At 39.3% G+C, this 15733-nt stretch overlaps 1 protein-coding gene across 1 annotated transcript in view; it reads left to right on the forward strand.

The window, feature by feature from the left end:
• Positions 1–15733, forward strand: part of Oseg4 (intraflagellar transport protein Oseg4) — a 337827-nt gene that overhangs the window by 41171 nt on the left and 280923 nt on the right. The window contains exon 3 of the mRNA XM_067152561.2: positions 12846–13012. Within this exon, the coding sequence (XP_067008662.1) occupies positions 12846–13012 (167 nt within the window). The remainder of the gene's footprint in view (positions 1–12845; positions 13013–15733) is intronic.

The following is a 15733-nucleotide window of genomic DNA, read 5'->3' on the forward strand; positions in this document are numbered from 1 at the left end:
ATGAAAAAATGGAAGAAAAATGCAAGGGAAATTACATAGAGCCTGATCTGCTAATGTACACTGACTGCCTGTACAAGCTGGACATAAATCTCATGTAATTGGCAAACATGTGACAAAATTTAGAGAAATAAATGTGTTACATTCTTAGTTAAAACTTGCATGGTGTAGCTTTTATTTTATTGATCATTTGCACATATCAAAATATGAGTCTTAATAAGAACTAGCGGACCCATGCTGTTCTGCAGCTTTTGTTACAAATGCGTCAGATAACTCGTCTCTGACATGACTGTCACAGTCATATTGGTTTGCCTGCCCTTTCCATTAGTTTTATGAATATTTAATACTAGTACATAATCATTTTTCCATTCATAATGTAGTTTATAACACTTCTTTCTGTACAATATTCACTGTGCTTCGACCATTCAGGCGTATCTGGATCTTAACATTTTCAAACGCTCTTGCCCAAGATAGTGCAACGTACAATTAGCCATGACTGAATACTGGTTCAGATAAATAGACACCCACTTTTTCGAGAGTTTGTCCCTGTGCTTTATTAAGGGTCATACAAAAGGCTAGTTGATTTGATACCTTCCCGTCTGTGCGTACTCCGACTGTTTTCTCCTTGCAGCATGTAAGTTATTAGGAATGTTCTGCCATATGGTGAGTATATTTAAAAACTGGCGAAGGTCAGCGAATCAGAGAGTATCTACTAGAGAATAGTATTCTTCCATCAACAGAGGAAGTGTATACTATCTGCCTTGACAGGTAGTATTCGTTAATGAAAGTATGAACTGATTACATTCCTTCAGAGCTACTGGCAGCATTGGGAGAAACAGAAATGATCTGGCTATTTTTCTTAATACTTACGATGTATTAGACAGGCCAACTACCTGCTCAATTTAAGAAGAATATAATTATTGCAGTACCTAAAAAAAGTAGGATCTGACATGTGCGAAGACTACCACACCATTAGCCCTGTATCTCAGGCATGTAAAATCTGAACGGGGATTATTTACAGAAGGACAGAATGACAAATTGACAACTCATTGGTGGAAGACCAGTTTGGTTTTCGAAATATTGTAGGACCTTTCGAGGCAGTCCTTACCTTACAGTTGATATTAGAAGATTGAATAAAGAAGAACAAGCCCACATTTTTTTTTTCTATTGGCTTTACGTTGCACCAAAAGCCCACATTTATGGTATTTGTAGATTTTAAAAAGGCTTTTGATAATTTGGGCTGGACTAAGTTTTTGAAATTCTTAAAAGGATTGAGTTGTACAGGGAACTGTGTTTTCCCTACTTTTAATGTATATTCATAGCTGGCAATGAAGAAAATTGAGGAGGAATGTGGAAAATAAGTCTGTTTAGGGAGAGAGAATTAAAACTCTCAGATATGTTGATGATATAGTAATCTTATCTGAATCAGCAGAAGATTTGGAAGAGATGTTCAATGGAATGGATACAATTTTGAAAATTTACTCAATAATGAAAGTTTACAAATCCAAAACAAAAGTGATGGGATGTAGTAGAGTAAGGTCAGGTGAAGCGCATAATCTAAGAATAGTAAGAATTAAGTAACTAGAGGAATTTTGCTACCTAGGAAGTAAAGTAACCAATGATGGGAGAAGTAATTAGGACATAAAATGTAGTTTAGCATTGGTGAAGAAATTGTTCATGAAAAAGAAAGTTTGGTCACCACAAATATACGTATGAAATGTTTTTTTCCCAAAAGTATTTATGTGAATCGTGAATGAAAACGGATGAGAAAGAAACAGGATGATGTTATTGGCTTTACGTCCCACTAATTACTTTTACGGTTTTCAGAGATGCCGAGGTGCCAGAATTTAGTCCTGCAGGAGTCCTTTTACGTGCCAGTAAATCTACTGGCACGAGGCTGACGTATTTGAGCACCTTCAAATACCTCCGGACAGAGCCAGGATTGAACCTTCCAAGTTGGGATCAGAAGGCCAGCGCCTCAACCGACTGAGTCACTCAGCCTGGCAAGAAAGAAAGAGAGTAGAGACTTTTGAAGTGTGGTGTTATAGAAAAATTGGGAATGATGTAGGTTGCGATAGTTACGGAGCGTTGAAGAGATTGGTCCAAGATAGGATGGCATGGAGAACTCAAACCAAGCCTACCAGGCAAACTTTCATGGTATCACCTCAGAAGGCTGGCAGCGATATACATCGGTGTCTATCTAAGTTGTGGTGAGGTGATATGAGGCATGATGACCAAGGTGAGCACTGAGATACTTGGGGAGTTGACTCTAGTGAGTCCAGTGGTTTGTAGTGGGATGCAGATTAGCAAGAATGATTTGGGTTAGAGTAAGGTGAGATGAATTGTAGAACTGCATCAGACCAGTGCAAGAACTGATGTTACCAAGAAAGAATCTTATGTTATAAAACCTTTACATTTAAAATAACAGGTATCTAATTTGTTTGTTTCTTCAACCCTTGTCCCGTTTCTCCACGGAGTTGGGTATGAGGTGAGATGAAACTGTTATGGTGGGTTTTTATGACCGGATTCCCTTCCTGATGTCAACCCCATCTTAGAAGTTAATGAGATGAAATGAATGACATCATATATGATAGTAGGAAGAGAGAGGGTGAGACCTGGTTCTGTCACATAGCTTACTTCCGTTGAATGGCACCAAGAGGTGTGCTCAAGGCTTAATGTCTGCATCCAACAGATGAATCACCATCAACAGCGTCATATGTCCTTACTCCGTATGAGCACTGCAGAGAGGTTTGGAATTAAATCCAGGCTTTTGGCATGCAATCTAGTAATTAGTAATTGTGTGTCACCACCTCCCCTACCCTGCCGGCCAAAATTCTGATGATGAAAATTTTTTCAACCTACAGGACTCGAACCGACTAACCACGGTGTCAGACCATTTAGACTTCATCACCTTAATGATTATGGCCACCAGGCAGGCTAGTAGGGTACCCAATCCTAGTTTATAATTTAAATTTCAAAGCAGAAATAATGTGTATTTATTTTTGTGCTTTGTTTTCCCATGCTAAAAAGAATGTGGTTTGCATTATCATCATCATCATCATCTTCATCATCATCATCATCAAAACAGAAGTGATCTGTGTGTGTTTCTGTACTTCGGTTTCACACACTAGACAGTGCATTTTTATTATTTCTTTTTATAGCGTTATGCCCAACTGTGGAGTGCAATAGAACTTATTTAGCTGATGTTGATTTTTTTCTTCTTCTAAAATCTCTTCACCGGGCGAGTTGGCCGTGCGCGTAGAGGCGAGCGGCTGTGAGCTTGCATCCGGGAGATAGTAGGTTCGAATCCCACTATCGGCAGCCCTGAAGATGGTTTTCCGTGGTTTCCCATTTTCACACCAGGCAAATGCTGGGGCTGTACCTTAGTTAAGGCCACGGCCGCTTCCTTCCAACTCCTAGGCCTTTCCTATCCCATCGTCGCCATAAGACCTATCTGTGTCGGTGCGACGTAAAGCCCCTAGCAAAAAAAAAAAAAAAAAAAAAAATCTCTTCATGTGGGCACTGAAAATTTTCTTCCATTCTTCAGTCTATGATTTATTGATCCTGGTATTCATTTTCTCAGCAAAATGATTTTTGTTGACTGCTTTTTTGAACTGGAGTCGATCTTGAATAATTTCCTGTGGGATGCCAATTTCCTGACGGTCTTTTTCTATTTCACTAAGGCAGTTGTTCTTGACTTTCATTGAGAGAGCAAGGTTAAAAATTCTTTTGGTAAGCCTGTCATTGTTCCTTCTGAGAATTTGGCCATAGAACTTTAATTGCATTTTCTTGATGGTCTTGGTGATCTTTTCAGAATGCTGATAAAGCTCCTGAGACTTCCGTTTCATCCAGATTCCCTCGGAGTAGACTGGACCAAAGATTTTCCTCAAATCTGCCTCCAATGATCAAGGTTTCTGAGGCGTATAGCGCTGAGGTTTGATAACTGAGTTGACCGATTTGACCAGGACCAGTAAATCATGAACTGAGGAACAGAGGATAACTGAGTTTTGCGTTCCTGGATATTGATTTTTTGTTATATCTGTTCCAGGTGAATCTATAGGCCTTCTGTAATTTTGAGATCCTCTCCTTATTTGCTTCATGATACAAGCCTGATGGCTAAATTACTTCTTTTAAATACTTGAACTTATTCACTCAATTCATTTCTGTTGTTAGAAAGAATAGCTAGATCATCTGCAAAGCCCAAACACTGCAGATGAATTTTATTTTTGAGTAGTCGACCAATAGTTATTCCCTTTATGTCATTTTCCCATGTCCTAATGACTTTTTCAAGCACCCATTTTTATTATTGGTGTTGTTATTCACATTTCACTCGCTGTGGCAGTTCACTAATCAGGAGACAGACTGTTATCAAGTTTTGCCGACCTCTACTGCTATGATAGGTAAGTTCTTGTCATGTGGCAGGTGTTCAGAATGACAGTTCTCTGCATTTGTGGGAGTGTATGGGTGATGTTCAGATCAAGTCCTGTGCTGGAGATGACTAAAAGCCTCCCTGTTCCCAGGTTAATTTCCCATGTTTTCAAACTTATACTATGAGGTCACAGTACTTTACAATCTTCTGGACCTAGGCATGGTGGACATTGTGATCTGAAGAGATGGTCACATCCAGAAGATCAGTCTTCCTGAGCTGTTTTTCAATGAAGACAATATCTGGCCTGTTTGATCTTACGGTCGTGTCTGTCTGCAAAAAACGATTCCAGTACAGCTTGAACCATTCGTTTTTGAGCATATCAGATGGTCTGCTGGCCTAATCAAAATATGGGAACACCGGGTGAGTTGGCCATGCGGTTAGGGGCGCGCAGCTGTGAGTTTACACCCGGGAGATAGTGGGTTCGAATCCCACTGTTGGTAGCCCTGAAGAAGGTTTTCCGTGTTTCCCATTTTCACACCAGGTGAATGCTGGGGCTGTACCTTAAATAAGGCACCTTGGCGTAAAGACAATAACGTTATTATTTATTATTATCCCTGGCTCAAGGGAGAGAGGGTCGCCTTCCCTGTTCTCCACTTGAGTAATTCTTGCCTGGCGCATCCATGCTGCGGGGGTGGGCATCCTTCACATCAGTAGACCGGTGTGAAAGTATGGCTAAGTTCAGACAGGGACCCTGGGGTATAACATGGAACCCATGCCCAGGGTTACAGGCGAAGACCTTAACGGTATCCTTGGCAGAGAAGGAGACCTTTGGAATGGCAGAGATGGCAGATGAGGCAACCCGTCCTCCCTGGGGATAATTAGAAGAGGATACCACTGCTTTGTGGAGAAGAGGGATCTTCAAAGGCTAAGGGAGTAAACCACGAAAGAAGGAGCGACTGAAAATTGGTACACTCATTATCCTCACTCTCACGAACAAATATGAAGAACTTGAGGATCTTATGGAGAGGCGCAAGCTCAAGATATTGGGGTTGAGTGAGACAAAATGGAAAGGATATGGTAAGAAGTCCTTTAGAAATGGATATGTGCTGTATTGAATTCAAAAATGGATTGGTTTCCTCCTTCATAAAGATATACACACACAGACGGATGTCAAATATGTGAGTGATAGGCTCATCCAGATGAGAGAGAGAGTTGGTAAAATGAAATGGCGTATGGCTTTTAGTGCTGGGAGTGTCCGAGGACAAGTTCGGCTCGCCAGGTGCAGGTCTTTTGATTTGACCCCCGTAGGCGACCTGCGCATCATGATGAGGATGAAATGATGATGAAGACGACACTTACACCCAACCCCAGTGCCAGCGAAATTAACCAATTAAGGTTAAAATTCCCGACCCTGCTGGGAATCAAACCCGGGACTCCTGTGACCAAAGGCCAGCATGCTAACCATTTAGGCATGGAGCTGAACTGAGTGTTGGTAATGCACATCATACTCTTCTGCAAGTATATGCACTGCAGACAGCATGTACCACAAAAGAGAAAGAGCAATTCCTTATCGAACTTGAGGAACAAATAACAGAGGAGAACATAATCATTATGGGTGATCTGAATGCCCAAGTTGGTAAAGAAAGACTAGGCTGTGAAAACATCGTTGGCCCCCATGGCTATGTTAACAGAAACTCTGAAGGAGAGAACCTGATTGATTTCTGTGTGCGAAACAACTTAACCATACAGAACACTATCAGAAGAGGGAGAGCCATGAAATAATGAGATACAGCTGGGATGGAACGGTCAAGAATATGATCGATTTCATCATCACCGATAGAAAAACGGGTCAGTATGTTACAGATGTTAGTCATACCCAGCGAGTGCCTAGATAGTGACTATCAGCTATTAATCACTGACCTAAAAGATGTCCATGTGCCCAAAATTAAAAATAAGAAAATGCCAAAGATTAAGACATGACTGTTGAGGGATATGGAGAAGAAAGGAAACTATGAAGCAAGGATAACAGCCAAATTACCCAAAACTGACCTTATTCAAAGAAACCCTTGTAAAAGAAGCCACGGAAATTTGCGGAAAAAGAAGTGCCACACCAAAAGAGAAGGAAACACCTTGGTGAAATGACCGAGTGAAGACAGCAGTAAAAGATAGAATTATACTGAAAAGAAAATTTAGACCTCAGAAAACAGATGATAGACGAAATGAATTAAAAATTGAACATCTAGCACAGGAATACAGGAAAAAGAAACTGGCTGTAAAAAGACTGATCCAGGAAGAAAAGGAAAAGTGCTGGGATAACTTTACTACTAGGATAGAGGAAGACTGTCAAGGAAGTAGGAAACTACTGTACAAAATAGTAAACAGTAAAAGAAATATATATATAAACATCCTTACACTGGAAACAGATGATGCTAGCTTAATATGAACAGAGGAAGGGATCGGGGATGAAATGAAGAAGTACTTCAGTGTGCTGTTAAATGGAGATGGGGACACCACCACCACCAATGACTGTAGTATAGGTGAGGCCAAAAACAACAAATACCCATTAACATGGCTTGAGGTACATGCACTATGCACTAGCCTTGCGCCTTGGTAGGTGTGCTAAGTACCAACTGATGAGCCCAACTTAGCACATGAGAAGGAAATGCAGGAAGAAAATTTATAATGTCCAATAACGGACCATTATATTGGTATCATAAGCAGTAGTCAGGTTGACGAAAACAGCACCTCTTATAAGGCCTTTCTGAAACCCATCCTCAACGTGCTCAGTGTCCTGGTCTGAAGCCTGCCTGTTGATTAATCAGTGTGCTGTCTACAAGAGAAGTCATTCAGTTGAATATAAGGCATTCAAACGTTTCAAAAGGTGCCTCAGGAGAGAGACAGACCTGAAGTTCTAGTTTCAAGAATGCCACCACTTCAGCCTTAAGCCAGTTCTGGGAGATCATCTCAAAATGGATACAACAGCTGAAGAATTAGTTAACCATTCCAAGGTCTTTGCACCAAAATCCTTAATCTGTTCTTTCCTAATACCATCTAAACCTGCAGACTTCCTTCTCTGAGATTTTAGATGGTGTTTTTGACTTCCTCATGGATAAGCAGTATATCCAGACAAGGAAGTTGAGCAACTACTGGCTGGATGAGATGTGGCAGTTTCTTCCACATTGATTTATCAGGCTTCCCATTCATGATTAGCTGATAGGCCACATGATCTGAAGTAACATTATAATAGCCTGCATTGCATTGTTTAATGCCAGATAGTTGGTGAAATGTTGTCCGTGCTTTCCGGTGACTCTTTGAGATATTGATTTAAGAGATTTTTCTCCCATTTCTGCCATTTTCCTCTATTTCTTTTACCTATGCATTCACCGAGCTTGTAACCTCTTCAGAGAAAGGGTTTATGCAGTAGGTAGCATGAAGTTCTTTTAGTAGAGATTCTTCCTCCTTAGTTAGTCCTGTAATTGTCCTTTTTTTATATCTCTTGTGCAGCGGTAGTGAAGTCCACTCTTGTATCCTCCCAGTCAGACTTATTGAAATTGGATTGGCTTGATGAGTACAGGGTATGAATGCCAGATGTAATTCTGCATATTATGGGTCGATGTTGGTTCCGTGGGAAGCAGTCACCCAAAGTTTTGATACATCAAGTTCTTACACTGGTGCTGATAAAGATGTTGTCTGGGTTAGTTTGACTAGACCAGTGCCTGCTTGTGAATTATTTTGGGTCGTTTGGAGTTGTATATGACACTCAGATCATTTGCTTCTACCCATCGCTCAACACCTTCCCCATTTTTATTAGTCTTATTATATCCATGAGGTAATCATGCGGCACTGAATTGAAGGCCTTCTTATAGTCAATAATAGATCATGTGGAGATTTTTCTTTTTCTTGTGAGTGGCTTGGGCAACTACCACATTGTCAATTATAAGTTGCTCTTTGCACCCTTAGGAGTTCTTCTGTCAGGATTTCAGCATTTAGGCAGTAATTGTATATTTTGGTGGTCAGTATGAATGTAAATATCTTGAACAGAGTTGGCAGGCAGGTGTACTTGGAGGGATTACTGGTATATTCGTCCTTAGGCAGCAAGCAGGTGATATCTTTTGTTAAGAAGTCTGATGCACCGTCTGGGTTTCCATAGCACTTGATGAGTCCTTGTGAGGACTGTATACCACTCTGGACCTGGACTTGGTGGTTTCTAGTTCGCTAGTTTCTGGAGGCACTTTTTCAAGTCCACGGATGTTATTCTCACACTTGGCATGACATTAATGGTCTGAGATCTCAATTTCTCACTATCCAGCCAAGAAGCATTCCTTTGATACCTTTCAGGATTTTCCCAGATGCCTGACCAGAATTTTTCAACTTTGTGTTGACTTGGAACTTGATCTTCTGTTTCTTTACTTTTTGTCAGCAGAGATCTAGAGATCTATAGAATGTTTTCCTATTGGTCTGGAAGAGCCTGTTTTCCTGCCATCTCCTCATACTTTCTCTTGATCTTCACAGTCTATTAGAAAGCACTTTTTGTCACTGGATATTAAGGTCTATGATGTATGTCAGTTTGTCATGGGTTAGCTCCTATATTCTAAGTGGTTGAATTATTTTTTTGACTTCTTTCATCAGTTTCTTTGATCTGTTCAAGTTCTTCCTGTACTGAGAGAGATGTCCTAAGTTTGCCCGGGTGATCTCCATATTTTCCTTGATTCTTCTCATCCATGGAGGATCATTATCATGTACCTCTGATCTGGACTGAATTCCAACACCAAGATTGTCAGCAAATAGGAAATGCCTGTTATTCAGTCCAGTATGTTGATAATTAGTGTAAATATTGAAGAGAATTAGTGCAAGGACACTACCTTGTGGGAGACCATTTTTCTGGTTCCTCCAGCAAGGATCTAACTACAGTACTGCAATACCAAATCAGTAGATGGCACAATGCATCTCTTAAAGGGAGTGGCATTTTTGGATGTTCTTAGGTAGTTTGTGCACATTTAGCTGTTCAGCTAGTTCTCTCTGTTGTTTATATACCTGGAGCTTGGGCAGTAGATGTCTTGTCTATCAATCCATGCTGTCTAAAAATTGTGCTTTAGTTTTTGGAACTTTTGAACAGTTTGCAGGTATATTTCACTCTACAGATGGCACATCTCAGTTCATTATTTGAGGCTCATCGCCATTCTTTTCTCTTCATAATTCTTGCAGTATTTGACTGAGTCATTCTTGATTGCAGTAAGTACAATGAAAAAGCTAACAAAGCTAAAAAGGTTCCTCCTATTCAATACTTTATTGAAAGTTTTTTCAATATGGATTATCATGAAAATCATTGCTTACAAAGCAGTAAGTACAGTACTTGGGAGAAGACTGTTAATGATGACTGCACTTTTCAGGTTCCTTCTTGCTAAGATGGGGATACAGTCTGGTGAACATCAGCTGAAATCTTCTCCTGTAACCTCTTTTCTCCCCTTCCACATTCGTAGACTGATAGAAACAACATTATTACTAGTTCATTTAATGCGTTCTGATCCACATCAGGTTCAGTAACTCATTATTTTGCATGCATTTGTTTTACGTCACCATGGTGACGATGGCCTAAAAAAAGGCAGATTGGGAAGAAGACAACCATTGCTTGGAAGCAACCATGGCATTAATTAATGTTCATCCCCAACATTTGTCTGGTGTGAAAATGGGTAACCTCAGAAAACCATCTTCAGAGTTGCCAACAATGGGGTTCGAACCTGCTACCTCCCAAATGCAAACTGACAGCAACATGATCCAATCTGCATAGTCAAGTAACTCATCTCTGGACCTCTGATGAAAACTTACATCTCTTCATGCCTTTGGGACGTGGTTTCTGCACGTCTCAGTTTACCACCTCCAGATGACTGGTGAGTGAGATCATCACTCATTGGAAATAAAATCTGGAGTCATCAGATAGCGTTGACAATACGCAGTATGTTATAAAACCAGTTACCTGCTTTTAGTTGGTAAAATATACCTGTATTTGCAGAAAAGTGACCAATTTTTCAAATTTCATATTACATTCTCCTGACTCATGTATGAAGGTCAGATGAAAATGACAATATCAGAAAAGGAAAAGACTATGGCATGAGTGTCTGTGAATAAATTTACAGCATCTCCACTACTAGCAGCACTCATCAAGTAGACATCATTGCCTTTGACAAAAAAACGAAAAGCATCTATCCAAGTATCAGATTTGAGGCAAATGCAATACAGCCTGTAGAAGTTGACAAAGAGAAAAGAATATATACAACTGTTGTATCTCCTACTATCTTAATAAATATTGCCTGAAGAACTTCAAATGGTGGGGCTTATGATCGGAGCCAGCGGCACAATGCTGTCTGTTCTTGTCAGTTTCAATAGACATAATTTATGATTTTCATAATTCCCATGTTGATTTCCCAGTTTCAGTAGCTTTAATTTTAAATTAGGACACTTCTACCTAATCAACACTTAAATTTATGTTAAATTTTATTCTGTCTCATTTTTACACTAGTATCAGTTTCAGTCTCTTACTAAGACCATCCTCAACTACAATGATAACGGTAAAAAACTATGCATCACTACAAATGGTATGAATGATAAAAGCTGTGTATTATAAATTTACATTCCTTACTTTTTAGGAATTTTAGCTGAATATGGTCTTAGTAACAAACCGAAACTGGTACCACTGTAAGAATGAGATAGAATAAAATTCTACATAAAATTTAGAAGTGTGATTAGGTGGAAGTGTCCTAATTTAAAATTAAAGCTACCGAGTTTCAATAGACTCGGAATCAGCTACAATGTCATCCAAGCCATTGCTCTTCTCTGCACTGAAGAAGTCAATCAAGATATTGAAACGTCATTTACATTCATCTTCGTGTTACCTCACTCATTAAGCCGTAAATCACATTTTAAAATTGATTATTTATATTTCATTTCCTTTGTTCATAAATGCTGTTGGCTATTAATTCATACATTTGTTGTAAAATTATGGATCCTTATTGTCACAGGTGTAGAATGTGTTGGAAAGTGGAATGTGTTTATTGAAGACTTTATTTGTAAACCTTTAATACTTACTGTATGATATGAGGTATGGTGATAATGTTTTATTTGTAACGACCTAACCTGTACAGTGTAATATTTGATAACATATTGTATTTGTAAATAGTAGATTTCAGTTCCATGTTTACTGGAAGTGTCCGGAAAAATTTGTGACACGAATTTTTGAACAGGGTGTGTTGCCTTTTGTTGGTTATGTATTCTAGAAAGTATGTTCTGACTATTCTGGAAAGGGAAGATTCGGGATCATGTGTATTCGAGAAAGTATGTTAAAGTTCGCGACTGAAATAGAAGTGTGATTGGTGAATCTGGGTGACGATAGGCGGGCTCATGCGTTCTGATTGGCTACTCCAAGGCCAGGGTTTCCCTTATAAAGAGTGCGAGGCAGTATTTCGTCTGTCTGTCTGTCTTGGGCTGTCGGTCTTGGTCTGTCTGTGGTCTGTCAGCAGTCTATCTGGTTGTCTGAAGTTTGACATCGTTTCACTACCTGGATGGGCCACCTTGTGGGTAAGCACTCTTGATTTCTGTTCCAGCTTAAATTTCCTGTAATGTTCGCTTGCTTTTCATATAGGAGTCTGCCGTAACCTCACCTAGATTCGTCACTTAAATATTCATTATGCCTTACCTTTTCAGCTGGGCTTGCCTGTTTGTTTTCGAGGCATTCCCCGTTCCTTGCTTCGCTAAATATGTAAATTGTAGTTTAATATATATTTACCTTAGGGTTTTGCCTCTGGTAGTTCGGTGTCATTTGATGTATGTCTGAGTTTTTGAAAAGTACGTTTAACTTCACTGTAAATTGTAATAGCGTTTCTTCTCACTTACTGATTTGCATTGTACAACTGGATTTGTAACTAGATGTATAGTTCGTTTGAATCTTTGAACTTGTAGGAAGCTATTGTCAAAGAACATGTATTAATAATTGGTGTGTGTATCAGCCGAATACGTAGGTTGTATTTTATTATCGTTATATGTCAGGTACCTTCCACATGGCGGAATTTGTTCGGAATTTATTTGTAAAATCCCTTTGTAAATAATATTTTGAAAATTAAGGATCACGGTTGATTATTTCTGAATCTACGACCTAAGCCGTGTCCATGCCGTTGGTAGGTTCCCAGCCTCTTCCCGCCTTCCTAGTTTATTGTCATCTAGTTGGCCCTATTGATATTTACTGAAGTTGTTATCGGCGGAGATCCGCGTAGTTTCAGTTGATGTTTCTCTGAGTGTGTAGTGGTTTCTGGTAATGTCTAGTTGCTCTTACTTTCCTCCCTTTATTGTGTTTTGCGCTTTGTTTAGTGTAACCACTGTAGAAGCGGTTACACTTATGGTCACCTGTAATTTCAGACAAATTATTAAAAGGAAAATAAGTATTAACAAGTTAATTACATTAGTACGCTTGTTAAATGTTTGCTCCCAGGTAAAGATGGCAAGCTTAAGGGCTTGGCTGCCCCATCTAATCTGTCCATGAACCAGACTCTGGAGGGTCACAGCGGGCATATTCAAGTGGTCACATGGAATGATATTCACCAGAAACTCACCACTAGTGATCAGTTTGGGCTCATCATCGTCTGGTTACTGTATAAAGTAAGTAAAATGTTCATGCTGTTATTATATGTCTTGAACAATTTTAGTACCTTGATAAGTTTTGGAAAGTGGATTGAGACCTGTCATTTTTATAATGTGCTTAAGCTGGTCCTTGTAGCACCACATGGGGGCTCCATGAGGTCTGGTGATGGAGCAAAATTCACCATACAGGATTTAGCATGGAAATCTGGTATCACTCATCCGACAGACGTAGGCAATCTATCTAGGCTGATGACCAATGATGGACAATTCTATGCTCTTGGCAAGTACTTTCTCAAGAACAGCAATATTGGTGACATGGTCTTTCCTTTTCATCCTAAGGATGGATCGAAGTTTTTGTTGGTGGAAATGCTCAAGTTTTTTCAAGTCATGTTGGTAAAGGTTCCAAGTTCCACAACCATACAGCAATCTTGTGATGACAACAGCATGGTACACCATGAGTTTCGTCTTCATGGTCACATCTTGTTCACAGTTGCAGAGCACAGATAGGATACTACCCAAGTACGAAAAGTGGTCTACCTGCTCCAATGGAGTATCTGAGATGGAGATGTTGAAATGTGGAAGGGTTGTGCCTGATGAAGGTTGTGCCAGGACCTTGGTCTTTTGAACATTAATGGTAAGACCAAAATGATCACATACACTCTTGTAGCATTTAACCTCTCAGCGTGGGAGGACTTTCACTACCTGGCTATCCTGTGCTGCAGAGGAGTATAGCACCAAGCATGCTATGAATGCAGGCTTTTAGTTAATCAAGCATAACTGACAAATGGTTCAATTAATTTTACCAACATTTTCAGTTTGTTATTAATGCTTAAACACACATACAGCATAAATTACCAGAATTACCTAAGGTCAGTGCAGTGGGGGAATCTTGTAATGCTTTCAAATCAAACAAGAGATATGGCTGAACCAGTGTTTTGAGAAATAAGATCTCAATATAGGTTCCTGTATTATGCTTATTAACATATAAACTGCAAAAATCACATACATTTCCTACACAGTACCTGGTACCCATTAATGTATCCTCGATCAGAACAGAAATAACATACCGTGTGAACGCAAGTGATGTTGAGCATAAATATCTGCCTGTTCTACTACCATCTTTACGAACTCGACAGTAAAAAACAACTAAAAAATTGTCATAGGATATAAGCAATTCTGTGCAGTATTCTGAGCCCCATAATCTGTTGTGATTTGCCCTCTTTGCCCTCTGTAATTATCCATGTCTTGTGACTTTCCCCTCTTGGAGAACAATAATTGAACGAGAAATGCAACTATGCAAGCTAAGGGCGCCAATCTTTAAGTTGAGGACTTAAAAACAAAAATTTATAATAAAGCTTGGACGGACTCTCATCACAGGGATGGGGTGCACTAATCATTAAGCAGGAGAATTAGAAATCAAAAGGCTAATTAAGGCAGACTGATTAAAGTGAACTAGGAAAATACTATTTATTATATTTAATATAAATGACGATGGTTTGACGAGAACTGAATTTAAAATAGGAAATGAATTTAACAAAAAATTGAATGACTCTACTTCGCGAAAACTTGCAATATTTTTAACTCGCTTGCTCACCATGTAGTCTTGTTCTGCTGGTCCTTGGAAAGCTTCCATCCTTGTAGCTGGAACATCACCGGTCGTCTTTGAGATATCTTCATCTGCAGCTAAGTACCATTCCTGCCTTGCAAATTGCATCAACCACTAATTGGATGATGGCTTTGAAACTATCACTCCCTATTATGCTCTATCCCATATATTGGAGATGAGCCCTAAATCATAGTTAGGAAAACCTCCTTGGGTTATGTGGAGAGGATACTCAATTAACAATCCTTCCAACTTTACTGAAAATGTGCACTGAAGTTTCATTTCTATCTAGTTTAATGCTACCTATTGTCTTAGACTGGTATAAACTGGTCTAATACAGAGCTGTTCGTACTTCCTGATGAGAGTGGCTATACACCCATCATTCAGAAATTCCTAAGTACCACGTCGTGGTAACGAAGTAATGAATGTAGAAGTGATAAACTATCACACTAGTCCACTATGGTACAACAACCATAAGACAAGTTATCAGACCTAAAGCAAAATACAAGATAGAAGAATGATGCCAAGAGCTCCAACACGCCCTTTTATAACCTTTTCTGGCTCTAATTACAGGTCGCTACACGTGGTCCAATCAGTTGACACGTCTCTCCCCACTCCAGATATTAAAGTTGATGGGTCCCAACCATGATATCAACTGTTCTTCTATTAGCCCTTTCACTCAGTATCCATGGCAACATGACGCTCCTTTGAAAATATAGGCGGTGATCAGTTTGAATTATTCTGGTCGAAATACAGTAGCTGTGGTTACAACGCTTGAACACGTGCTCGCTTTTCCCAGAATTTGATGTCTAAATTTGTCCTTCCTTCTTCCTCGGTGATGTGGCAAGATAGAGGAAAATCTACTGCAAGTTAAATTTAAACGAATGTCGCAAGAATCTAAGTTAATATTAGGATATTCAGCCCTCGTTTACAAGTCGTAGTTACAAAGTAATGAAATGATAGTGAGCAAATGATCAAACATGAATTATATTAAAATTACATACGAAGATAAATATCATGACGTTAAATTCCTGAATTAATTACACATAATAAAATTAACATAATTACACTGTGACGTCTGGAACGTTACAGTCTTCCCAAACAAACCCACCACTGAAAAGATTATGGACATTATT

Source organism: Anabrus simplex, chromosome 8, assembly GCF_040414725.1.
Source record: "Anabrus simplex isolate iqAnaSimp1 chromosome 8, ASM4041472v1, whole genome shotgun sequence".
Classification (NCBI taxonomy): Eukaryota; Metazoa; Arthropoda; class Insecta; order Orthoptera; family Tettigoniidae; genus Anabrus; species Anabrus simplex.